At 36.9% G+C, this 27705-nt stretch overlaps 1 protein-coding gene across 1 annotated transcript in view; it reads right to left on the bottom strand.

Annotated features, from left to right (window-relative positions):
• LOC114062335 (rho GTPase-activating protein 10-like) overlaps nucleotides 1-27705 on the bottom strand; it is a gene marked incomplete at its 5' end in the record, with an annotated part of 82083 nt that overhangs the window by 34303 nt on the left and 20075 nt on the right. Inside the window, 6 exons of the mRNA XM_027893633.1 lie at nucleotides 2786-2936; nucleotides 16646-16805; nucleotides 17429-17534; nucleotides 20065-20123; nucleotides 21474-21561; nucleotides 26687-26761. Of these exons, the coding sequence (XP_027749434.1) occupies nucleotides 2786-2936; nucleotides 16646-16805; nucleotides 17429-17534; nucleotides 20065-20123; nucleotides 21474-21561; nucleotides 26687-26761 (639 nt within the window). The remainder of the gene's footprint in view (nucleotides 1-2785; nucleotides 2937-16645; nucleotides 16806-17428; nucleotides 17535-20064; nucleotides 20124-21473; nucleotides 21562-26686; nucleotides 26762-27705) is intronic.

The raw sequence follows: 27705 nt of genomic DNA, 5'->3' as shown, positions 1-27705 counted from the left end.
TATCAGAATTCAGTACAGCTAATTACTAGAAGGTAAAATAAAGATTTTTATCAAACATAGTGTGTGTTCTTCGGCTATTATATCTATCAATATTTATGTCACTTACAGCTCTTTCTGGGTGGTTGCTGCATACATCTTGTGTGCAGTCAAGAAGCTTCTCAACTGCAAATGTGCTTTTAAAAAGAAACCTGGCCCGAACCCTGCATTTCCAATTCAAGCAGTGGATTCTGAAGTCTGTTAACTCCCTGGAGCAGCTGATAGCTAAAGACTTGTTTCCGCTTTTCTAACAATTTCCTGGTTTGCATAACAATCCTAAAAGAAACACACTCAAGAAGTTTTCCAGTACAGAGAGATTTTTGTCTCCAACATACTTCTAATTTCAAGGTATAGAGAATATTTATATACAATTACAATAACTTTAGAGATCCATTTGTCTATAAATATATTTATGCATAAATATGTATCAGCTGCTTGTTTAAAACAAGATTATGATAATTTTGCCATATCCAGGAAATACAAAACACTGGCTTGTGCCTGGTGCTTAACTCATGCCATTGTGAATAAAGGGGGGGGGGGAGGGAAGGGGTTTAATGTTTAATTTCCTGTTAAAAACACACACAGGATAAAATCTTCCAAAGAGCAGTTATAAAACATGCATTTGTTAGCCAAGAAACTAGGTAAATATGGAATGAAGCCCAGGCTCACTTTTATTCCTTCCCCCCCTCTCCAAAGAACAAAGTAACTGAAGGCCACGGAGTGTATCTGGAGGCACTGAGCTCTACTCAGTGGCTAGATAATTCCTGAGCCTGGATGGTTTAAAAACCCTGTATCCACTGGGGTAGTTCTTCAGACCATGCAGGGACACAGCTAGGCTCAGGGTACTGCATACTGCATGTTTATAGCCCATTTGCCAAGTAGCCTCTGTCCTAACTACTTCCCACCTCACTGACACAACTAAACACAAACAAAATGAGCATTAACCTGCAGTCAGGACCTCCCAACAGCCAGTTTCTAGCAACAACAGACTGAGAACACTGGTGCCTTCAGCAGCAGCTTCAGAGACTACAGAGGACATTTTTTCTCCGCAGTTACAAGGGGAAATATTATCATCAGATCCCACTGAAATTTCACCTGCAACAATTCAGCCTTCATCACAGTTTTACCATGTATAATGACATATTGGGTTATTCTGCAATTCACCCCACTAGAATTCCCAGACAAGTATCAAAGTTCTGCATGATACATAACTATTACTGCCTTTAACAATCCCAGTTCTTCTCTTTGTCAAGATGCCCAAATTGGTTAAGAATACGAACTGAATTGAGGAGAAATTGAACTTCTATAACAGTTTTCAAGAGTAACACTGTATTTTTCACTCTTAAAATAAGTTAATCCGTCAAATAGTTTCTGCCCACTGTGTTTGGGTCACAGCTGTGTTGGGAGGTCACAGCTCCTCAGTGCACACCTTGCAGCCTGGAATTGGAGTAGTTGTGGTACTTCTTGCGACCTGCTGGGATTCACATTCAAAATTAGATGTGAACAGCTCTCTGAGTGGCTTCAATTTTGTTTTGTTTTCCAAATGAGGATAAATTTATTATTGCAGATATAGCTCAAGAGCTTTCTTAGCTTTCAGTAGCATATTATTCAAATTAACACAGTTTAAGCTTTTTAAGTAGATACACCTCAAACATCTTTGAGTCAAGGCATTTAGTTTCATTTTTCATGCAAGAAAGGCACAGAGATTACGTATCTCTCTGGTGAATTAAATCCAATGGCAGGAGTGCTGAATTTCTTGCTGACTCTTTGTAAAACTGGCTTTGAGACTATAAAGAGTCCTGAGTTTATTTCTAAAACCTGCACTTAACATCTGTCATAGGTATTTGTGCTCTTTCCTCTTGAAATCCAGCACTGTTGACCACCAATTTAACGACAGTTCACCAGTAAATCTCATACTACTGCATGAGTTCAAAATCTTCATGTTTATTTCCACTTGCTGTCACTGGACTTTGTGCCCTGATCCCATGGTTCTTCATGTGAAAAGAAATTCACTAAAAACATTAGGAGAGAGAAAGGGAATAGGGTGGAGAAAATCCATAACACAAAATGAGCCCTGACTTGCCTCCTCGGCACTGTACGTACCCCCAAGCAATGAAATTTCAGGAAAATGATTATGTTTCTGGCCAACAGTCAGAATATATAAGATGTTATACACCCTTTGCCTCACTGTATGTTGCTGCTGCAAGACTCTTGCAAAAGCAAGATGTAAGTTTTTTTTTTCCCATTGCTTCTCAACAGTAAGGCAAGTTGACAAGTATTTACTGCTAGTTACAGCAAGGTATTAAAGATTCAAGTGAAGTAGTGGTATTCTCCAGTGCAGTGGTGACCTGAGCCTTTAATCCAGAAGAATTTAACTGTAAAGTGCATTAGCTCTTCTCATAAAAGATTTGCTTTAATTTTAGTTCTCTCTCCATTTATCTTATGGCTGTGTAATCTTCAGTAGAGGTCAAAGAGATTTCCCCAAAGAAACAAGAGCTGTTTCTTTTTTAGAGGAGAAAAGCATATTTAAGACAGTTCGTCCTACTTTTAAACATATGTCACAGGGCAGTACTCCCTGCTCTCCTTTCTCTGTAGCTCTCCTTGCTTCTTTACATGTTCCAAAGCAATTAAACAAGCATGCATGTGCATGCACACGTATACAAATTGAAACACGAAATGAAAACACCTTCTGCAGATAGGATATGCAGCCCATCTGATGCAAGGACTGAAATTATTACTAACATCTTACCATCATCCAACTCCAGACAGAGATTGTAAACAGCCAGAGGCCTCTTAATACGTTGTCCTTGTCTTCTTGACTGCCTTGGTGGGGCATTTGGAGGAGATACTGACATAGAGATTGGCTCGGGGAAAGTGGCATCAGGCAGGGTTTTGAAAATCTGCAATCAAGAACACAAAGGGTGTTAATTATTTATCATGAAGAGCAACCGGTGTAATGCAACTGTAAACCATTATCAAACAACATTTGTTTTGGATTTCATTCAAAGCAGACAGGAGCCAAAAAATCCATTCCTTCAAGTTTGGGAGTATGCCGTGGGTTTTTAATGAGTGCTTTTAAAATAAATAAATAAGTAGATAAATAAAATAACCAAGAGCACTGTCTACACATTAACCAAGCTGCCAGTCAGTTAATTCAAAGACAAAATATTTGCAGCCACACTTACCAGCCAGGATGGAGGGGAAGGAGAAAAAGAAGGATACTAACTTTAGGAACCAACAACCAAAAAGCTTCATAGCTTTAGCTAGAACTTACAATTTTGCCAGAATATCCATTTTAGTTTTCAAAACTTGTGATATCGTTTTATCCGCCATTTTAATTAAGGAAAACACCATATTCTCTAAGAGAGCAAGGGGAAAATTTTCTGGGCAGGGGTTTGTACTGGGAAATACCATAGTAACAAAACATGAGAATTTATTCAGTTAACTATTGCATACTGAGACAAATTTGTATTAAATGCTGACATCTACAGAGATGCAAATAAAAAAGATTGCATTTCCTGTCATCATTTTATCTTTTGAGCCATGACCCTTAGCACATCACCACTCCACACAAAATATCATGTCATTTCTCTCTGAATGAATTAACCAGTAACACAGATTTGCTGTACCTGACAGCACCTTTACTGACACATACAGTCTAATGATGCTGATTTACTTGTAGAAAACTATCACTATGCCGATGTACAATTTAACAGCAGCCTTTTCCAAGTGATCATGGCAGACTCACATGAACAAACTAATTTAATATATATTTCATCAAAGACAAAGCAGCAGATAAAGAAAAACACAGAAGCTATACTAGAAAAGCCCTGTGTCTGTATAGCACCTCGCCACATGGTAATATAGCAAGATATAATGAAATATTATATGATGTTCTTGTAATCTGCAACTTTACAATATTTAGTATAAGGATATGTGACAAAGAGGAGAGTTGCAATGAATCTTTGAAGGAGAAGCTTTTTACGAAGTAGAAATTCATGTGGAAAGTATAAAGAGACAACACAGATAACACATTTTCGGATTATCACAGCCCACGTCAGGTGCAGTATTAAGCTAAAAGCCAGTCAGGCTCTGTACAGGTGAGAAAAAAGTGCCATAAGCATCCTGTACTAAGGCACTCAAGACATCATGTTAAAAGTACTAGAAACTCTAAATGCCACCCTATTCTGGCCTGTTAACCCTGAATATCAACGTGAAGGAATAAAATTACCCAAGAATCCACACATATGCTGATTTACAGCTACTTAATCATCATTCTTGTACTGGCAGGGACAAAGTAATCAAGATATCCCACTTTCCATGAGAACTGTGGAAAAGTTAGCATATTCCCAAAACTGGGCAGCAGCAGGCCAGAAGTCTCTATATAGTGTGCAAAGAAAACCACCAGTGGAAATACCACCTTCCTTTCTAATAAGTGAATGTTGCTGTGGGGCAGGTAAAATGATGGCATTCGAAGTTCCCCATACCAGCGTTAAGAAAGTTGTATCCCTTCACATGCCTATGAACAAGGGACTACCAGAGCACGCCAAAATAGCGCAAGGAACTCTCTAAAAACAAAATGTTTACAAAGAAGAAAAGAAACAGTCCAACCTGGTTCTCCCCAGGACAAACACAGCAGCACTCTCAGGCAGTGACAAAGCTCTAATTGTGCTCAGAGTTCTAAAGTCATTTCTTAAACCATGATGCAATATATAATAATGAAATCCAACGTGCACCTACATGGCACTTGGCTAACAGTACCACACTGCCCCCTTATGTGTAAATACAGGGCTAGATTGAGCAGTTTTAGGGATAAATATTTGCTTCTGAAAAATTCAAAAGTACCAAAACTTTAAATGCCATCTTTTCCACGGACTAAGTGTTGCATTTGGGCTCTCTGGCAAAAAAACTCTCTGCCAAGAGGTTTCAGCATGTTGTTTACTATGTCACATTCCGCAGCTGTGTTTATTTGTACAGCCTTATCCACAGATCTCTGCTGAAATTAATGATGGTGAGAAGAACAAGTATTCCCCAGGAGTACTTTATAAGAGATGAGCTTTCTTGTATGAATTTCGGTGACTTGCACAGGTTGCAGTGAAGTTCTTCAGTGCTTTTTACTTGTCTCTCACAAATAATGCAAAATACTCTTCTGGAAAGTATTAGCATAAGAAACTAAGAGTCGGAACAGGAGAAGACAAAAAGACCTTTTGTTCTTTCAAGCAGCTCATAGTTGTGTCCATCCATACTTTGGTATTTTCATTTTGTCATTTAATAGGAAAATAAAATCCAGTCCAGCCCAGCCCAGCCATGTCATAACTAGACCTGTTCTTTCAGTAGCAGAAATCTCTTTCTGTTGCAGGCCAAAGCCTCAGCAGGTACTGGTTTTGCAAATGTGAGCATCTGAAAAGCAAGCAGAACGTCAGCCTCTGCCTTAAGAAGCGCACATACAGTGTTCAGCTTCTCTTTCTTGCTTCATTTTCACTTCAATAGGCAAGCACTTTTCATCATTCCTTGGATATTTGCCTGCTGCATTGACAGACTCACTGTAAGGTCTGCCTGAGAATGGGATTGTCAGAAGCTCACTGTGCATGCACAGAAGACTGAATTCAAAATCATACACACATAATATGAGCATCTGAAATGGTACCAACATTATTTTGTGTTGACTGACTTGTACAAAAACATGGGACTACGGATGACCAACCTTCAGAGAACCTTCTTGCGCCGCAGATGCATGGCGAGGTAATCACACATATCCAACAGGAGGGAAACCTTCCCATGGAAGAATAGGATTGCAATGTGCTATTTCATAGGTGATCTTTTTGCTACTGAAAAAAAAAGAACCTCCCTTAAAGTCCATCACTCATCTGGACTGCAGAATTTACAAAAGCCTAGATTAACGCCTGTAATAAAGACAAGAACAAAGTCCACTCATTGAATTACGTCAAGAAACAATAAAAATATACTAAACCAACCTCCAAGTTTAAAAGATTTTACAGTCAGATCCAGCATTACAGTTTTTGAGACTATGGCCAAACTGCATTAGATTTATAGACTATCAGTTCTCTACAATTCAGTTCTTCAAAGCACTGGCATCCTGCTATTGACCTAACTGGGGTAAATTCAGAAAATAAGTGCAACAATTTAAATTTGGGAGAAGATTAAGTCACGTCGTGCTCAAAATTTTAATCAAGCCACAAATTCCAACAGTTAGTTGGATCAGTTAGTCAGTCCCACTTAGTCCACTATTATAAATGGCTCTTTAGGTCTAATCTTACATGAAAGCAGAATCCCAAAATGCACACTGACTGAAGTGGTGGATTAATGTCCAAGCCTGCAGTGTAAAAGTTACAACAGAAAAAATTAGGCTTTTGTGGAGCAATTTAAAACACGGGTAAGTTTGACCTATTTCTCTCTATTCAGTAGCATAAAATGGATATTGGGACTAAACAAACCACAAACCATCTTGGATATACAGCGTTAATAACAGTTCTGTCTAGAGCAGTGAGCCCAAGACCATCCCTGCATATAATCATTCCAATTCCTAAATGTGTCCCACAAAGTCTATGGCAGCATTTCTTGAGAGTAATGAGCCAAATTCAACATATTATCGTACTGTATTCTACCAGCAGATCCACGTGGCAGCAGCCCAAGGAATTTTGCCAGATTCCCTTTAATCTGCAACAACACTGTTGGACTCTAGATCCTGAGCTCTTACTAGAGCTGATTTTAGATATTCAAAAAAAAACCCATGGCTGGGAGGATTTAACTTGGCCTATTCCACAAGTTTATGACTAGATGTATAGCTGTACATGGAAATGTAGATTAGATTCTGCTGCTACTAAAGAATACTGATCTGTTCTTTTTGGTCTCAAACAGAACTAATTAATGAATTTCAGTATGTTTGCCAGGAATCACTTTAGGAAAAGACCCAGACATCAGGTCATCTCTGTCTGCTTTGTTTCACTGGGGTAATTAAAATTTCCTCTAAAAATCAGTAGGAGGCAAACAGCAAGGACAGAGTGGGATGAAAAAGAGGGGAGAAAAAACTGGAGGTTTAGTAATAGAGCTAATGAGGATAAACTTATAAAAAACCGTTAACAGTTTAAAGCTGTACCATGATTTTGTTGAGAAAGACCCTATCACTGCCTTACAGAACATGAACCTATTTCCTTTGAAGATACAAACACAAATGAGAATACCAGAAGTCACTGTCTAACGCAAAGGAGGCAAGAATGTACAAGGTCATTCCAAATTCTTTGAAATTTGGCTAGTGGTTTAGCCTCCACTACTACATTCATATATTGTAGAGGACTGTACTTCTCAAGACAAGAACAACACCTGTACCGGTTTTTATTTGGGTAATTTCCCTTCAATACAGACTTGATTTGCCATTGGTAAGGAAAAGAGACACACAAACACTTCAACTAATGTTTATTGAGCATTATAAGACACCTTTCACCTAGGCGAAATATACTGCCCTGCCCTCATACACTTTATGGCTATGGTACTCCTTGCATTTCTATGACAACTGGCTATAATATATGCTGACCAAAGAATATTTTATAAGTTAGTTGATAGGATAGAGCAAGAGAAACTTATCACCATGGTCTTTCCTTGACTTAGCTTCATTTCAACATAATGCAAACCCAATTCAGGTTAAACCCAGCAATCTGTACAAACCCAAAACCCATGTATTTATTTATACCAGAGACAAAAATTCTCAGAAAAAGAGGCCAACTGTCTTCGTGGTTCACAGTGTGCTCTTACTCTGATAAATTTTCTAAGCTTTTTTCCCCATAAGATAATGAAGACAGTGGCTGTAGCAGTCTTTTTTTCGCTTTCTGCAAACATAAAGCAACAATGTATTTTATGTCAAATTATAATTTCAATGTTGATATAGGCATTTCAGGAATTTCAAGGTGAAAACAAGCATTTTAAAATACATTGCAATAGCTCAGCCACTAATTATTACCACTAACCGCTAATTGTACACTAATTGTAATTCATTTTTAACAATAAAAACCACATTCAATAAGAGAACAGTTCTAGGGTTTTTATTCCCTATTTGAATGGATTACAGAAGCTAATTGGAGATATTAAAAGTCTAATAATATTAGAAATTGCAAAAGATCAACTTCTAGAGAGCTAGGACAAAAGTTTTGTTTCAAAACTGATTTCTGCACCAATTCTAACAATTTTATAAAACTTCCAGAGTACTGAAATCTCTAAAAAAATAATCCTTTCCTACTGTAGTTTCTTACTGTTTTACATTTTTACTTTACTATGGACAATATTAGATCAACCTGTTGCATTTCTGGTTTTAGTCGACATGATCTATTTTTTTTCTGGATCTCAAACACATGATTCAATAAATAAAAAAGGCACATGCCAGAAATTCTTGACATCTAAGCAGAATTTGTGTTCAGTCTGAAAAATATGATGAAGCTGATTATTTCCAAAAATTGTATTTGATATTTTTAAAATCTTTACAAAATCTTCAATAAAAATTATCAAAAAATTAATTAGAATTTTTAAACAACTTTACTCCCCCCAGGGTGTGTCCACTCTAATTCAGGTGTGCCAGCCCCAAAGCAGTTATCCTGATTTTTGCACTTCAGCACGTATACACTGTAAAATATGAGTTGCTGTGCACTGGCTTATACGAGATTGTAGAGGACTCAGATTTTCTGAGGCTTCGGATTTTGAGGCTTGAATTCCACTACAAACCACAAAAAACCTTTGTACAATATTCACAATCACTATATTTGGAGGGGGAGGAGCACAGAATCAGATCCAGAGCTGAAAGCTCCCTGAAGCCAAGTCTCTAGAGGGCCACCAACCAGAAAGCATCAATAATGCTCTTGATGTTGCCTGGCACACACTGCTGGATTACAGTGCAACAGAGGAAGCAGCCTGGAAAGTAACCAGGTATAAGTCAAAACTAGAAACAGGAAACATCCTTGGCTGTGAGCCAGACCAAAGAGCTCAATAAATAAATAAATAAATAAATAAAACTTAAGTCCGTCCAAGACAGCCTTTTCTTCATTACAAAGATATCACTTGCTGAGACCATCTGCCTAACAGCCTGACTACCCCTAACCAAATGAAATATTGTTTATAAGGATTTGTGGACACTGGAATTCTCAATCTCCTACTAAGACTGAAGTATCTGCTATCTGCTCTTCTTATACAAAAACCACAGATCTGAACAATCTGCAAAGTACAGGAGTGACAAAAGAACTGAAGGAACTTTAAGACAAGCCTGATGTATCCATAGACTCTAATAGCCACTCATTTTCCCTGGCTACCTCGAGCTGTGTAGTTCACGTCTGAGATTTAATGAAGAAACTAAACAGTCTGCAAAACATAACATTACAGTCTGGAGGACAGCTGTGAAAGGCTGGAAGGAAAAAACATATCAAGGTTAAAAACGTGTGTCCTCTGATCACTCGCGAGTTATGAGTTTGTTGACTCAGCCTTTCTAAAAGTAGCACTCCTGATACAAAGACTGCAGCTCCCCCCGGATCACATCTCCCTCCACCTTTTAACAATTCATGAGAAGAACCCTCCTGATGGCAGCCCATTCACTGCTGTCAACCAAACCATTTTATTCATTGAGGGAAATGAGAGAGTTAATTACCAGTTAATTACCGTATTACCAGGCTTGGAATACTTACACATTTGTCCACTGCACCAGCAGAAACACCAGATTCACCTTCTCTTCTATACTCACCTGATCTGACACCAAGGAGAGTATTCTAAAGAGGTTGTCTTTCCCTATTACACATTAATAGCTATGTGTATATTGTTTAATTACAGGAACTACTTAAAATAACAGGAAAATGCCTTAAAACTAAAAGACTGAATACTCATTACCTAGCTTTCTAAAACAAAACACACCCCTAAATGGAAAATAATGCAGAAGGAGAATGTTTGCAGTATTTTCTCTTACAAAGAGTGCAAGAAGTCCTGAGAAGATAAAAGATAGCACTTGGAAACCTAAGTCAGGGCCCAGCAAAAGCAGCAATCATGGCCAAACACAGCACAGGTAAACATGATCTTCCCTTCATTTGTAAGAAATATAAATATATAAACATATATATAGTGTGTGAGCAAACACAACTAAATATAAATATGCCACACCTAGTTCTCTACAAATTTTATAAACAGAAATATAAATAATGATATATTGAGAATAAAAACCTACATCTGACCTTGTGTCATTGAGCAAAGCATCAGAATGAAATACGATCTTCAAGATCCAACAGTAGCCAACCATGCAGCCTCACTAGCACTTTCTGTTTTTTCACAGATTTCCTTGCTGCCATTACATGGATTTGCCCTTATTGCTTCGTAGATTGTTTTCTGCTCTTTGTTCTTGTTAAAATACATTTTTTTACCTTACATTATGACTACAAGATCTTTGGAGGCAAAGAGTATACTTGTTCTATTGTATGTCTAAATGAAGTACTGATGCTTTATTAGTCTAAGCGGCATGCAAACAAAAAATACTGGAAAAAAAGTGTTATCTGCTGACTGCCCCATATTGTTTATACAAAAATCTGCCTAATGGTTTGAAATACACTAACCTTTCTGGTTAGGCAACAGCTTACTAGAATTCTAAAGAGTACATGCAAATACATAAGCTCATCTTGTACTATTATCCATTATCAATGATCTTACATGGTGACATTCAGGTCAGTTTGGCCAATATAAATGAAAACAAGTATGTAAACTCAAAAATTCACTCGCCATTCAAAACTGTGATATGGTAAAGTTCTTATGTCACAGTTTCTGCATAAAAATTTACTTTTTAAACTCTTCAGAAGCACAACAACTTTTCTCTCTCCATGCCCCCTGCATGCAATGCAAAAATTTTTATAGAATATTTTCTTTGACTAACAAAATTTTATTTAGGAACACCCATTTTAGCTGTCTCCATAAGGACTTCTCCCTTGCTGCCTCCTCCTCCATGCATGCAAGCGTGGCACCCTAACCATCGAGACTGAAGCAAATATTAGTCAACTAATATTGAATTCCACTCCCTTATCATCCTTCCTGTTTACTTACTTAGGAACACTGCTTGTGGGCATTGGAAGATGAGATGTGTATCACTTGGAAATTCCATACAAAGTTGAGCGAACTTTCCCCAAATTAACCAGAAATGAGGGAAATCAAGAAATCAGAAACCTGTATATTATTTGTATGTGCCATGCATTTGTAGTACAGCACCTAAGCAAACTTATTCTATCCCTGAGAACACAACTTCTATTTTTTTTTTTATTTTCTTTATTAATCTAGTATGGTTTCTCACAGTACTTGTTTTGTTTCTGTCGGACCAGTCTAACAGCATACCAATCCAGGTATTGATCCAGACTCCTTCTAATGTCATCAACTGCAGTCACAAGCGCAAGTAGAGATTTGATATACAGTCTCCTTCCTATGCATAAACTATATTAAGCTTTGGAAAACTGTAGTCTTTTAAACAAAACAAAACAAAACAATGCAGTCAGTTTACCAGACCACATGTGTGTGTGTGTCTCACATGGAAGGGCTTTCTCCAACCCATGGGGCAGAGAAGGGGTTTAAAGAGTTTGCAAACACTATAGTGGAATGAAATCACTGTTCTGACTCCTACCAGAATTTCCTTCTTGTGCCTGTTGCCCTTTCTGCTTCAGACTCAGCCAATCATTAAGGCATGTAATTAGAATTAAGTTCAGGCATAGTTCCAATGACACTTCTGATTAGTTACATGCTTAAAGTTTAGCATATGCTGAATACCTTCCTGAACCGAAGCTCACGTGTCTTTTTACAAACTCTGCCCTAATGGAAATATTTTAATGTAATTTTTCCCCCCCTCCAAGTCAAACACTTGTTGACTTGAGAAACTGGTGAAGTTTCAAATTGCTGCGCCAGAGCAAACCACCACAATTACACTTGCATTGCTTCTTGGTCCTCATTTGCAGTCAAAGGCAAAGCAACATGAAAGCTGAAACAAGCCCTGTTCGGTATTTCTCATGTGTCCCTTTAGTGTGCCTTCAAAAGATGCGCCGTGTTGCCAAAAAATAGCCTGAAGTTTACATGATGACAGTGCCACTCTACCCTAAAGCATTTACCTGCAACAGAATGGCTTATGGAGACACCTGACTGTGCTGCTTCATATTCTAAAAAAAACAACTTCATCTGCTTCCATTTCTTCTCTCTCACGAATACTGCATGTATTATGCACTGTAATACATTTTAAGACTAAAGATTTTTCAGGGATTACTATATGAAGTTGATGTTGGCTTAAGTGCTCAGTAGTATTAAATTCTTTTCTTCCCTTTAGTTTAAAAAAGAAAAAAAGATCATAGAAGTGCCCAAAGCAAGAAAAATTAAAACACTTATGTTTCCTTTAAAAAATAAAACAGAAAACAAATCAAAGCTAAAAGAAAGACATATTTTGTCCAAAGTACATAAAATATTTCCCTTTTATAAAAAGATAAAGTGTATCAGCTTTATATATAGGAATTACTGAGCTTTTCAGAATGAATGTCTTTAAGATAATTTTGCCCACAGGTTGTTTAAATTCTAGTAAAAGGTATCTTTTAAACAAACCTATTCCCTGTCAGCAGATTCTGGCCTCTCAGTCTGCAGAAGGGATCTCTATCTAGCCCCTCATTTTTTTCCTCTAATTTTCTTTCACTGTAATTTTCATTTTCTTTCTGTTTTTGTAATCTTGCTATTTGTACTCACTATTCTTTCCTCCCCCATATGCTGGTTTAAATATTCCAGTCCCACTGAGATTTTTATTCCATCCTCCTCCCTCATCTTCTTTCATTTCTTAGACTTTTTTTATCCTGGTCTGTTTTTTTTCCTTCTTAAAATAATGTTCAGGGAATTGAGAAACCAAAATGGCTCACATTACCACTGAGACATCTCTAAATGACAAATAAATAAGCCCTTTGAACAGCGACATTCATTCTAACAGGGTGCCAAAACATTATAACAAACAGCAAGATGAACATGTGCATGCTCTTCGTGCTGCTGTGGAGTGGACTACCCTTCTTCCTCACTGTGAGTCAGAGAAAAGACCAGGAGAGCAGAGATGTCCAAGATTTCCAAACTGTGAAACAGTTGGGAAATTCATGTTGGGGAGGCAGAGAAATCAGAACCTTTTTAAGGGGGTCGAATTGACTAACACTTCTCATTAGAGGATTACCTAAACGCCAAGATTGTCCCAGGCATTGTACAAGCACAGCTGAGCCTGTTACCTCAAAGCAAAATGAACACAATGATGAGACAGAAACAAGAATTTCTTGATGCTTTTTCAGTGAAGGGAAAGATATGGGACATAAAAATTAAGGGAGATCGGACAGACATGGCCAGGGAGCAGGGGACAAGACAGCCGAGTATGAAATGACGCTGACCTTCAAGACCTGCAAAGCAAAGGCAAACAGGAGTGCTGGTGCACACAGCCCAGTCAGCATAAAATATGAAAACTCCAGGCAAAACTATGGAAAAATCAAATCTGAATGTGCCCCTGTTTTGCATGGCATATCTGGCTGGCCTTCTCCTATAGCTTAATGACAGCAGCAGGTAATTCACAGGTCTGCTTTTCATCTGGACTGGCCTCGCTTCCACAGGCAGTTCTGAGGGTCCTGGGTAAAATATTGCCTCAACTTGGGTCTAGTTTTTGTTCCTTTTTTGAAAACAGATATCTGCCTCTACAGCTCACCTTCTGACTGGACACTGAGAAATACTCTGCCTAGAGGTGACTTTTCCATAACTAACAAGAAAAGAAAGCTAAACAATTATTTCCCTGATGCTCTTCTATCCCCTCCTAGTCTTAATCACTGTGCAATTCTAATGCCATTTAATCAACACATCAGGCCGCATGATCTAGTTTCAGTATTCCAGTCTCGGCATTGGTCTGATTTTGCAAAACATCCCCTCCTCAACTTCTATAATTGGTTCATAGGCACGGTTTGGCAGTATGTATGCAGCCTGTAAATAAGGTGAGAGTTGTACTGACTGGTTTCTAGCAAGAAATGTAAATACCAACAATGCTTGGGAAAAAAAAAAACAAAAACAAAACAAAACAAAAAAAAAGCTTATTCACTACACATTATATTCTTATCTCAGGGCAAGTCCTCATATTCAGGTTTCCACACAGAAACTGCATAAAAATTCTCTAATTAGAACCCAGCAGAGTGATGATAGGGGAATGACTGCACCAGGATTTCAAAGTCAGTAACCCAATTATGTCTCCTAAAATTGAAAAGAGAATCTTGTTCAATAAAGCTACCCACATGAGACGTAATGAACACTAATGGAATTTAAAAATATTTGAGGAATCATAACAATTTTTTACCATTTAGCCTACCAAGTTACTGTATTTAAACCAAAAACACTGATGGCTATTGCTTCTACAGTTTACAAGTTGGTTAGCCGTTTCATTTGCTACAGGGCAAAAGATATGCCTCTCTGCAGAGTACCAGAGCCATATTTATATATGCATGAAGTGTGAAATGTTGCTTCAAGTCTGTTTGTGTCAGTGTACCTCCATCTTGACTCCCTCACTCTCCTACAATTCCAAACTTTGCTTCCATTAGCAGAAGCTGCTAAAAATTAGCAGAGGCGGAGTAGTGGTTGAATGAAATATTTTAAAATATTTTAACCTACAGCTGTTGACTTTTCCGAGGACTTCACGAGAGCTTTAAATAAAATATCTAATGCAAGTCTCTAAGACAGTCTGAAACACATAGAAATTCAAAATAGCAATATAAAATGAACATTAGACTGACAATTACCCTGCTTGCCTTTAAAAGTAAGTCCTTGGTCTGCCCCAAATCAAGAAGGCTCACTGTAAAAGTAACGTATTCAGTTCTACTATAAAATTTTTGTAATGCCTTAACACACTATTGCCTTTGCCATAAATACAGAGGTCACACTTAGGGCTGCCTTCCATCTTGGAAGCAGCACTAGCGTGGGAGAGGTTGCTGCAGGCAGACCACTGATGGCAAGTTCACTGTTAGAAATGGCAGTGAAATGAAAGAAATCCCTTAAAAATTATACCCTTCTAGTTCTAAAAAAGGCATAAAACCAAGGAATTATGGAAAATGATACAGTATTACACTGATGTACTTTCCATTCCCTGCTTCTCTACATTTTCAGAGGAGCAAGAAAGGCCACTAAACTAATGTTTCAAATATAAAATTGATGTCCAGTTATTAAAGACGTGACTGAGCTGGCATTAGAAAAGGATGGTGATAATCTGTGGTGATCTAGCGATTCAAATAAGCATAAGTCCACCCCCATTTGTTATTAAAACAGCCTGGCACTGATCACTGTCTTAAGTTTTTGTGGTGACTGCAATAGCTCTAAAATCATGAGCTTATTGGAAGGTTTACTTTCATTTATAAGGTCCAAAATTAATAGCATGGCTTACAGTCTTGGAATATTTATTGCTTAGAACTTGAGCCACATCTGCAGCCCAGTATTTTTCCAACAGAACAATACCGTATCTGCTCAGTGTGCGTGTGAGGGCAGCATTACACCCTGAGTCAACTCAGCCAACAAAACCCACCATGTGGACACAGCTATGCCAACAGAAGCTTTGTCCAGTCTGTATCAATCAGGGAGGAAATGTAATTACATTGTCAGGAAAACTTGAGACATATATTATTTTGAGTAGATAACACTTGACTTAGATAGCCAATTTCAACACTGTTAACCTTTAAAAGAAATAATTATGTCAATGCTTGGAGTGCTTAAGAAAGACATGAGGGAAAAGCCTATTTTGGGATTTTTCCAAACCACTCTTTTTGACAGTAAGAGTGAGAGAGATGCTGTCCATCTCCCAGTAAAAAGTACCTCAAACATCCAGTTACAGAAGTCAGCTTAGACACAAGGGACTCCCAAAGGAGTGCCCAAATAAAGAGGCCAATAAAGGACTTTTTTATTATTATTTTTAATTTTAGATCCCAGATTACATGCAGGGATATTCTGGACAGTACCTTATACATGCAAGGCTCTTTAGCAATTGGCAACTGCTACAGCAGCAACAACAACTTTTATTTTCAGCATTACCTCAAATACGAAGGTTTAAAATAACATATATTACGCTGAAAACAAAGGAAATGTTAATACCTGGCTCTCTGATAATGCTTTTTACACATAAAATTCACAGTATAATAAAGTCTTTTTTACTCTGTGAACTCTGAGAAAAAATGATGGCATAAAATGACAGATTCAAACCCTGGTCACAGTACTTAATGGAAGAGCTAAAAACCGAGCCTGGGCTTTCTCTTTTCCAGTTTTGTGTCACTTTTGCCCATCAAAAAAACACATGCAAACATCATAATGCAAATCTATTGGTGTATTATACACAGAAGCACTTACACTGCCAGAAAATATGCATTATGAAATGTCAGTTCACTTATGAACAGGAATAACTATCAAATATAAATAACCAAAATATAAATAACCAAACGCATAGAGTGTGTAGAGGACATTCTTTAGAATTAAGCTATTTGTAACATCATCCTTAACTCCACACTACACATTAAGGCTAACAGATTGATTTAGACAATTCTCAGAGATGCAAAGATGTAGCAAAACTTACCTTCTCATGATTTTCTATCAGGATTTCAACCACAATATTCTGAAACTTCAGGTCCATGATGGCTGCTACAGTTTCTTCCTGTGGCCTCATTAAGGTTGGTCCAAACACTACCCCTAGGTTTGCCACAGTCATTAGATTCCTCTTGGCATGCTTTGAAACACTTTTTGAAAAGAATTGAAGGAAAAAACAGGAAATGGGTTATGAAAAATTTCCATTGCTGTTGGAAACTGCAATCTACAAATGAAAACATTACGTTTCCTTAATCTATGTTTTAGAAATTTGTTTCTTTGTGGAGTTTCTTCAAATAAAGTATTACTAAATTCTGGAAAACTGAAAAGCCATTCTTCCACTGGCAATTTAAAAGCAAAACCAGTCTCTTACTGAGCTTAAATACATAAAACGCACTTAGCCTTGGACCAGGGCAAGTGTGAAACCAACTTAAATTTGCTAACAGGTCTCCACTATTCCCTTTGCCAGAATCTGCGAAAAGAAAGTATAATGTTCCCTTTCTCACTTCAATCAAACCCTCAACTGCTGGCAGGACTGCTAAAGTAAATACTTATATGGCTTCATTAAGGTATTAGATTTCTGCCTTTCCCGCCAAAACACACACGGCATGAGTCAAACGTCTTGTCTGCTTTTGCACGTTTGGTTCTTGGTATTGTGTGTGACAGCATCAAATCGGGCTCTGGCTCCAGCCGCTCTTAACTAAGCCCCTTTGTAGTTAAACTAAGGCAAAGACAAGGATTCTGACAAGGTAGGAAAGCAGGTCATAACACTTACTTTGCTAAATGTTTCACCAAGATCTCCAGCATCTCTTTGTTCTTTTCTGGCAGTTTATGGACCAAGAAGTGAACAGCATTGACTCGAGATTCAGGACTCCCACTTTCTACGGGACACACAAATATGTAACTATCTCAAAAAATAAAAATAAAATCCACAGAAACACAAGCCTTCTCCCACCCCTGCATGGAAACGTACTGCACACGCTTTTCTTCACCACTTATGTATCTCCAAACATAGCAATACTGAACATATGTGCTCTGTTTTCACAAGTAATATTGTTCTAGAATTCTCAAATTATTTGCTTATTTTGAGAACTCATCTTTCAATCCACCTGCAAAAGGAAGCCTTTGTTCATCTATTTTTAAAAACTGACAGATGCAGTTATTGTTTTGCTGCATTGGACTCATCTGCTTACAAATCTACTGCAAGGTGAGGAGCGATGTTACTGGATGCCATAGAGAGGAACTGCACTACTTTACATTTTAGCATCATTAGCTGATTGTCCTCATGATTAGAATTCAGTTTTGTTGGTACTGTGCAACTAATGACACTGCATTTATGCTACTTGCATTGGAAACTGCATAAGCTAATGCATGCAGAAGATTTATATGCTTAGAAAATCTAATGACCTCTGAAGACACGAAGAATAAACATTCAAAAAAACGAATGAAATTACTATGACAAAGACTCCGAATAACAGTGGAATCCATCTCTAGTACAGTACAAAAATAAAAATAAGCAAAGAGCTTTTCATTTTTGTTTGTTGCAAGTTGAATAATTTTGGTCCCTACAGGTTTCAGTGTACACAGATGAAAACAAGAATCTGTAAAAGATGGAAATAAACCACCTTCCTATTTCTCAAAGTTGCACTAAATCACAAAATTACATCTTAGTAGTGGTTATAAGGAGAGGAATGGAAGCATTTCTATTGTCTACAATAATAGTTACTAGAAGGTAAAGAAAGAGAAAAATTTAGAACCTATACTGAATGCAAGAAATTCTGACACCTCGATTACTGATCAGGTCCCATTTTACTCTAAAGCAACTGTGATTGCTAAGTGTATTTCATAGAAAATACCACCATATTTCCTCAGTGCATAGTGCTTCAGATTTTTTTTCCTTTGCATATTGCTACACATTTTAGGGCTGTGTTTTATTCTTTTCTCTTGTGCAGATTGCAAAAGAAAAGGCTCCCAAAAAGCAAAACATTTTACTTCTAGTGAGCTAATCAAAATTCTGACAGCCAGAAAAACATAGGTCTTCTTTAAAGAGAAACTATTTCATATATATGTGAAATCAAAAACTCTAATAAAGAAGGGCTAAGCAACTGAATCACAAGATACAGTCAAACCTCAAATAGTTTCAATCTGGACCAATATGTACAAAGAAAACAAAATCGAAAGAACGTTTTAATTTTGGCTCCTCCCCCAGTTGCTTCAGAGAAAAGGATATTCCTTCCTATTTCCAGTGTTGCTGATTTTTTATAGCCAACATAGGAAACAACACTGACTACCTATTTTTAAGTATACCGTAACTCAGATCTGCAATGTTGATTAAATTTCCCTCCACAGAAAACCAACTCCCCTACGGAATTGTTTACTACTTATGAACACTGCACTCTTTAAAAAACGTAACTTCAACTGAATTCCCTTATTGAAAGAGACTATAAAATAGGGAAAGAAAAATAAACTGAGAAGCTGCTGGCAAAACTTTGTAAGTCAAGAAATTATTTTAACACTTTCCAGTACAAATAGGAAGACTCACCATCTAGGTAAGGATGGTGAATTTTCTTTAGGCACTTGGTCTCTTGCATGCGCTTTGGCAATGAATTTCCTGAGCTAATTCTCATTTTGAATTTAGGACCACAAGCAAACACATTCTGCAGTCCTAGAAAGTCATTATAGCAATCTGAAGATGATAAAGCAATTGTCTCAAAGTTTATTTTAATTTTGCTTTCCACAGTTTGCCAGAAGTGCTGCAGGCTGGAAAGAAAATCAGCTAAATATCTGTTTGATACTTAGCCAGAAATTTTCTTCCACAGTTTCCCTCTATCCTGTTCCAAAAAAATTCCGTGTACACTAGATACCATGTACAGCTACAAATGCTGTTGTGTCTTCTCCAAGTCTGTATTTGAACTACCACAGTGTAATCTGGTCTGTTCTTTTTTTTCTTTTACTAATACAAGAGGAACATTCAAGCCAGCCTGAATACAGAGCTAACAAGACACTGAAAACAAGGGTCAGGCAGCTGTGCTCTAAGGACTCAAATGAGCTCAAATTAGTGTATTTTCTTTTACTAAGCTTCATACTCTTTATAAATGAAAGGCAAAGAAAAAAAATCACTGATTAAGTAGATGCTTATCATTATACAATTAAGACAATAAGAATGAATGTTTACAATGTCTATCCAAAAGTTCTCCCATAAAACCTAAAACTGCTCTACGCAGTCACACGTCACATACTAGAACTGAAAACTGGTTAAAACCTACATATTTTTGAATAATTTACTATTTCTTGTTCCTGTATTTTTACTGTGTTGAAGTACTTTTCTGAAATTGCACTTGCAGAGAGCTCCTAAGGTCACAACAGTACGACAGCAAAAGATTTCTATTTGAACTACAGTCATTTATTTACTGGCAGGAACGATGAATTCTCCATGCAACTCGTATGTCATCAGTGGCTCTGGAAGGCTTCTGTAAAACAAGGATGACATAATAAATTTAACTATATTCTCTTCCATCTCTATTTACTCAAAGCAGGAAACCTTTTTAACATTCCATAGTATAAACCATAAAAGTAACCATTTTTACAGGGGCCATTGAATTCGGTGATTTCAAGCACAAATGGACAACTTGGTATTATCAGGAAAATAAGACTAAACACATCCATTCACCTTCCATGAGATGAAGTGATGCCTCCAGTCTATCATAAGGTATCTTTTCCAGTCAGAACACCAAGACTGTTTCTCAACTGAAGATTGTACACATATACTGTGTAATTAATTCTTCATTAGTGTTTCTAAAATACTAAGATTCACAACTCAATGCCTTACTGGAAAGACACTAAGGTCCTACAGCAGTTAGGCTGACTTAACAGCAGCCATCCACAAATCAAAATTCCAAAGTATTTCAAATGGAACAATTGAAATTAAAGCCTCAGTCCTTAGTGAAAAATGTTCTGAATAATGGAAATCAGAGTTAAAACCTTTAACACAACAACAACCACCATCACTACCAGACTTAAAAACATTTATTAAATGTACTTTACTGATGCTTATGAAATATTGGAGTAAATATTCAGATGGGAAATACTGTAGGGAAGAAATAACTTCATCATGTGTACTTTTTTCTTTTTTTTTTTTTTAATTATTTTCTACATTCCATAAGACTTGTATCTTTTTAACAGTTCTGCAGCATTCTTTGATATTAGTTGTAGTAATATTTTCTTTAAATAAAAATAGCAGATTCAAAATACTGTATTTGTGTTACACTACTAGAGACACACAAAAGTTCTACATATGTTCCCAGGCAATTCAGGAAAATAACCTGATCAGGAATTGGCAAAACCATTTGAATAAAGAACACAGTTAAAATTTTTATTTAAAATATCCAACACTCAAAATATTATCACTATTACAGAACATTAGAGCAAGGGTTAGAAGGGAGAGGAAAATATTAAAAATTTTACAACCTTTTCATTCTACCACACTGAAATACAAAAAGGCAAAAACTGTTAACAATCTCAGCTAACTTTCAGTAGCAACTCTTAGCAAGCTGACTAACAATTCAGGTTTCTGAACCAGCAGTGAAATGCTTATGTGCCTAAGACAAAAATGTTTTGGGGCTTGTCTCATGTGAACGTGAGTACTAGTGTTTCTACATTATTTTGCTTCCCTCAAGAAAAACAAAAAAATGGTATTTGCATAAAACGAACTTTTTTTCTAAAATATAAAAAATATAAGTAACATAGCATAACAAAATGCATAAGAAAATTAGAATAAGAATTCATGTTCTAAAAAATTAATAAATGAGAGAGAGCCTTACCGTAGATATTGCTTCATAGCACTAGTAATTGTCTTTACTTCCCAATCTACAGAGTTTTCCAGGTCAACTTCATTGCAGGTTTTTGCATCTAGAAAACAATCAGAAAGAAAAGAGGGATGTGAATAAATGGAATTCTAAATCAGTATGCCCTACATGAACACCACCACATTGAATTTGATCATGTATTTGCTTTTTATTATTAATTAATACCAGGAAGACTTCATATCCAAACCCCTTTATAAATTCTATTTCCACATTTTGTTCTTAGAACTATTTACTGCTAATTTTTTTCTTTATTGAAGGATTAAAAATCACTTTCATGTAAGAAGATCTCTACAGCAATTGAAATTTTCACACCTTTAATTAAACAGATCGATGTACACAAACACAGAAAGATGTACAAAAATGGTTTAGGAAAAAAAATAAACCCTCTAAGCACAACTTATCTTTCACTCCTTTCTTTCATTATTTAAAGTGCAAGTACACTGATAAATATTTTCAAATTTTTTACATAGTTTTGGTTGTAAACTGTTGATGAAAACAGTTTACTGCCAAAGTGCAGCATGACCCTCTATATTGTGTGAAAACCTTTAAGATGTGCTTCAAAAGCAAAAAGAAAGACACTTTGCTGTCCGTAAGTTTTGTCTACAAGATGGCCTGAATGTTTCACTCACAGGACAAAAAATACTTGTTGGTTTGACCGTTTGTCAGGTTCACAGAAACCCCACCTTTTACCAGGTTAGTTGGTATAGTCTTGTAACACGAGTGGTCAAAGTGAATAGTTTGTCTGATTGACCCATCAGGTTAAAGAGTTTTTGACAGAAGATGGAGAATACAGCACACTGGAACGTTGTGCAATCAAAAAAAAAACCCTTTTTGACCTCAAAACAAGAATAATCAAGAGTTAGCTGACATAAGGGATCACACATATATGGTCAGACTAGCCCAGTGTATTTGCTAACTTAAAGTGCTCGAGCTTCTGTTATTATTACTGCTACATATTTCTGTCAGTCATTACAGTGAACTGCAGCAGTAGCTGACACAGATTACGTGTTGACCAGTTCATACAATTCAGAATTCATTTATTACTTGGCTTGTCAGACAAACGACAGACCCATCTAAAAAATCAAATTAGGATCCCTGATTAAAGGTGCAGTCCTTTTACTGGGACTAAATAATTTTGTTCTAAAAGCTGTGCCAAGCAATTATTTCTGTAACTGAATATTCTCCCTCATTATATCAATTATTTAAATCTCATTTTAAAATACAAGTCAGATAACATTTTCTAGCAAACTGTTACTAGACAACCACCACCCAAACTACTCAAGATTGTCTCAGGAATAAGCTTCTTTTTCCCTCTTTTTTAGCATGCTAGCTGTTTCCACGTTCAAATTCTCTTTTTTGAGAAGAAAACCTGTCTACTGAATTAATTAAATAAAAACTGCCATCACATCAGAAACTGGTAAAATCTATGGGGATTTTGTCACTAAACCACCATGCAATATCCATTTTTTAAATAGCTGCTTCATAATGATCAACCTCCTTTACATTCAAAGTATGCACTCTGTTCACTGAAATTTGTTGATGAATTTCGAGAGGAAAACAACAAGCTTCTGAATTCCAAAGCAAGCCTCTTAAAATAAAAAATAGAAGGCATTGTTGAAACATTTCATTATCTCTTGGAGAACAAAACCAACCAAAAAAAAAAAAAAAAAACCAAAAAACAAACCAGGCCCTGGTACCAACCCCCAGGATCCCCAATTTGACTGTAGAAGCCATCAAGGCTTAAAGACTGTTTTTCACTTCTGGTTTGACAGTTGCTCTGTGCCCCACCACCCAATGAATTTCACTGTGCCTGCTCCACTTTTCCCCCCTACTTGAAACATCCCAGACCATTGTAAGAACTGGATCTTCAGCCAGAATTTTAAAAAAGTGACTCTACTAGTTTTCATGTTACTTGTTCACATAGCAGCCGCTGCGCACTGAATGGCAACTTTACACATATAAAAATAACTGTGCACATTTATGAAACAGCTTCTGACAGATCAGCTCTAAATTTTATGCAAATCTTTCTGACAATAAGGGAGTCAGATTTTATGAAAACAGTCCAGTTCACTAAACTAGGTTAGGAGGAGACTCTCTCTGCTTTCATATGCAATATGCCCACTGTAGGTCTGTATGCACTATCATCTACTGTATATAACAAGAAGGAATTTATGGAATAGTTTTGGAATCTGATAGTTCCGAAAAGGTAGAAGCACCTGAAAGTCTTCTCCTACAACATGAAAAGTCTGGCATTTTTCATGCCAGAGTGTATCAGAAATCAAACCTGAACTCATCAGTAGAAACTGCTAGTCCTCAGCAATCACTTCTCCACCATCTGTGTGAAAGCTGACCTATGGAGTGGTTTGCATGAAATCTCTGTAGGCAGTTTATGAAATGAACCACATCAGATCTGTAATCTGATCATGGATCTAATATGTAGATCACAGATGAAGCAGGAATCCGTCCCTGACGCATTTCCAAACTGAGACTCCTGATGGTTGACAACGCACTCTGAATTGCTTATAACAGTTTCCCAAAACACTGGAAGTTCTAACTCCGTATCCTTGTTTATAATGAGATATTTTGTTATTTTAACATTTTTCCTTAAAAGGTAATGACTGTTTTCCTTAGCAAATGCCTCTCTTAAATTTGAACAAGATCATTGCCACAAAATAGATCACCATTGCCCAATGCCAATTACAAACAAATTCAAAAACTAAGTTAATTGCAAAAAGAAAGAATTCCATATGTAATTGTTGAGCCTTTTTTTACAGAAGACTAAGTTTCATTAAATTTTTGCATTATAGATGAAAACCTATGCAGTCATAGTATTAGAAAAGCATACATTGGTCTTCTCATACTCTCTTGACTCTTCATGTACTTTCCAAAATTCTATAGAAAGTATTCAGAAAAAGAGACAAAACTAAATGCTATTATGTCCCTGGTTACCTTTAGGAAGACTTTTTTGCACACTGGGCCTTTCCAACTGTGAACCTCATGGTCAATGACAGGTAGCTTAAAATACTTTGAAATCTTATCAAACATTTTAAAATACAGAAAGTTAATATGAGGTTTTTATGATTCTGAAAAAATCTTTCATATAAAAAGGTATCTAAGAGTATGCCCAGAGACAAAGGATTAAAGATTAATCAGTCATTTTAAATTCTCTGTACCACTGTATATCAAAAAGAAACCCTCTTTATTCTTCTCTGAGGACAGCCAGATAAAGAGCACAGATAGGATCACTTTCAACAAATCATCAGAAAAGAGCACCTGCTTGCACCCTAACTTTTTCCTGTTCAGTATTTTGCCTTGTCTTGATACCACTGTACTCCTCCTATGTGAAGTAAATACACGAATCTTGGGAACGACCAAAAAAAAAAATGGTTTTGATTTAAAAAAAAAAAAATAACTAAAAGCAGATGCTGGAATACCCGGTAAACTCTTCCAGCTGCTACTGAACCACTGGCTACCTGAGTCTATTTAATTTGGATATCAATAATGGCAACAAGGAAAATCCTTCTGCCAGACCTGCAAGCCCAAGCTAAGCCAGTAAGTACAAAACTGAGAAGCATCTTATTCTAGCAAATGCATTTAATCAAGACTCCCTGAGTGACATCACATCATTCTTCCCATGGTCAGTGGCTGAAGGTGGTTACTGTTTACTGAGGCTAACTCCAGCACAGGGCCAGGAGCCGGACTTGATGAACCCGACGGGCCCCTTCAAACACAGCATATTCTATGAGCTATGAGAATTTGATATAGATCAGTCATTTTTATTAATCCCAGTTCGTATTTCCAAAAAGAGACTTTTTTTCTACAATACTTTAAAGATATAGGCAGGTTTACATGCATTAATGGAGTACTTCAGGGTGCTGTTAATATTGATTAAAGTAAGACATCATAAATTAATATTTAGCAAGGTCATTATGACAGATTGATATGACATGCAGGTCCTCAAGCCTCAAGATGTCTTATCATTTCTGAAGAGACAGCCTGTTTGAAAAAATAAAGGCAGGAAAAGAAAAAGTCTTACAGGTGGCACTGAACTGACAGCAGCATATAATATAAAAGCGCTTTGTCATTCACATAATGTCTGGGGTAATGAAATGAATTCACTTTCTGGCTTCCTCCAGTTTGCAGTGCCAAAGAACACTGTGTTATCAGCACAGATGGAGCATGCATGGTTCTGGAGAAGAGCCTGGTGCAAACTGCAAACAAGCTTCTTTGCATACCAATGAATCCCTGAGAATCAGACCTTTGCTGTCAAGTGACAGGTTTGGAAGCTCTATAAAAATGAACTAATCCCAGTGGTCTTGTCTGACTGCATGTACTGTCAGTGCTCAGGACAAGGAATGGGGAAACACGGCACATTTTGCAGTCATGGCTACTACTTTGGTGAGAGATATCAGGCAGACGAGGGATTTCATCCAGGTGCCAATACTTTTTTTTTTCCCCCTAGGGACAGCAGAGTGGCAAGAGAACTACAGTCATTGGGACTAAAGATGCATCAAAATTTCCAGACAGAAAAGGGAGGAAAAAAGTTGCTGAGAATTATTTTAGCTAACTAGGTACATAAAAGAGCCTAAGACATTAACCACACATAAGAGCTATATTACTGAGTTTATAAAAACAAATCCTTTCTCCATCTGTCTCCTGCCTTGACACATAGTTATTATTAATACATATATCATATTCCTCCTCTTAAACCAAAGAGCTCTTTGCCAGTAGGCTTAAACTAAATGTCTGATTTTGCACAGTGATTAACTAAAGACATGCACGGGCGTGAACACCTGCACATCCTAGACAAGGGAGAAGGAAGCTTCAAACAATGAAGCAACAAGCTTCAAACTTTCTTGAATGTGGTATTTTGAATTTTCTGTTCAGAGCCTTCAACTTAGGCAGCTTTCATCCCACTTCCATCAACCTTGCAAAAAGCCCATGATTTGCTCCTGCAAGTTCTCCGAGTGTATTCCTACCACCTAATCTAGGTCTTTCTAAACTAGGGGAACTTACAATGATACAGTGATTATTTGCATGGACTAAAGCAAACTAGATTTGGCACATATAATGAACAAGTACTGGTAGATGATTTAAAAACTAAACATTGACAGTAAAGCAGCACGAAATAAAATATAGAAAAAAATATTTGTAAAATAGAGGCATACCCATCAACAAACTCAGAAGTCTCTGGACCTTTGAACTCACCCCCACAACTCTGTACAATCCTTGGTCATTTATACCTATTATGCAAAGGGAGAAGAAAAAAAAAAAAGCATGAGATCAACGACAGTCAAATTTAGCATTAAAATTTTTCCCCAGGCAATGAATTCTCCTCAAAGACAGACAGACTAAGCAGTATTAGCAGCCCTGAGAACAACATTATAAATAAAATATTCCAAAATCCTTTAGTTGTTCTGTGTTTTTAAGATAAATTCATGTTATGTTTTGATAAAGGTTTCGTGTACCTCCATGCCACTTCAGGAACTAGGAGTACAAGCAAACAGGGAAGAACCTTTGCTCAAAAAAAAGATATAAATAAACCACTCTCTATTTTCAATTTTTTTTAAATTACATTTTGGATACATCAGCATCCACATTCTGACAACGCAAGAATTGAACCAACAAATGCTAAATTAAGATTCCTTTAATAAATTTAATTTTACTTCTTCTTTTTCCTAATATGTGGCAACAAAAAGAGTTTGGATGAAGAAAAACTTTGAGGTTATTCCCAGTCCTCAAAACCAATGCTTTTTCAAGGTTGTAAATGCTTTCCATTTACGATACAAGGCCTCATTTCAACCCACTGTGGTCCACATAGTAGTTACATCCAGAGGCACAACCACAGGTTACTGAAAGCACTACTTCTGGTTTTGCTTCGGAAGAATAGAGTAGCCACAACCAACATAGCATTTTCAGTCCTCTACTCCCATTCTTCATGGACACTGGACCACGTTCCTGTCATTCCTCTGTCTTGTGCCCTTCTGTCCCCTTGCACACACTCACTTCTCTACCCCTTCTCTTCCCCTGCTTTTGCTTTCCTTTATGATACCCAGTTTTATCCCCAGGGAAGTAAACTTATGAATATAAATTGAAGAAACATGAGAGGGAGAAAAGGGGCAGGGAAGAAAAAGGGTAAAATAAGGTATGTCTTTTGTCTGCTGCCTTTTTTCAGAGCCTATATAGT

This window comes from Empidonax traillii, unplaced genomic scaffold (genome assembly GCF_003031625.1).
Source record: "Empidonax traillii isolate 1590-97213 ecotype Southwest subspecies unplaced genomic scaffold, ASM303162v1 scaffold399:size634673, whole genome shotgun sequence".
Lineage (NCBI taxonomy): Eukaryota > Metazoa > Chordata > Aves > Passeriformes > Tyrannidae > Empidonax > Empidonax traillii.
Note: the sequence above shows the minus strand (reverse complement) of the source record. Positions and strands in the feature narration are given on the sequence as shown.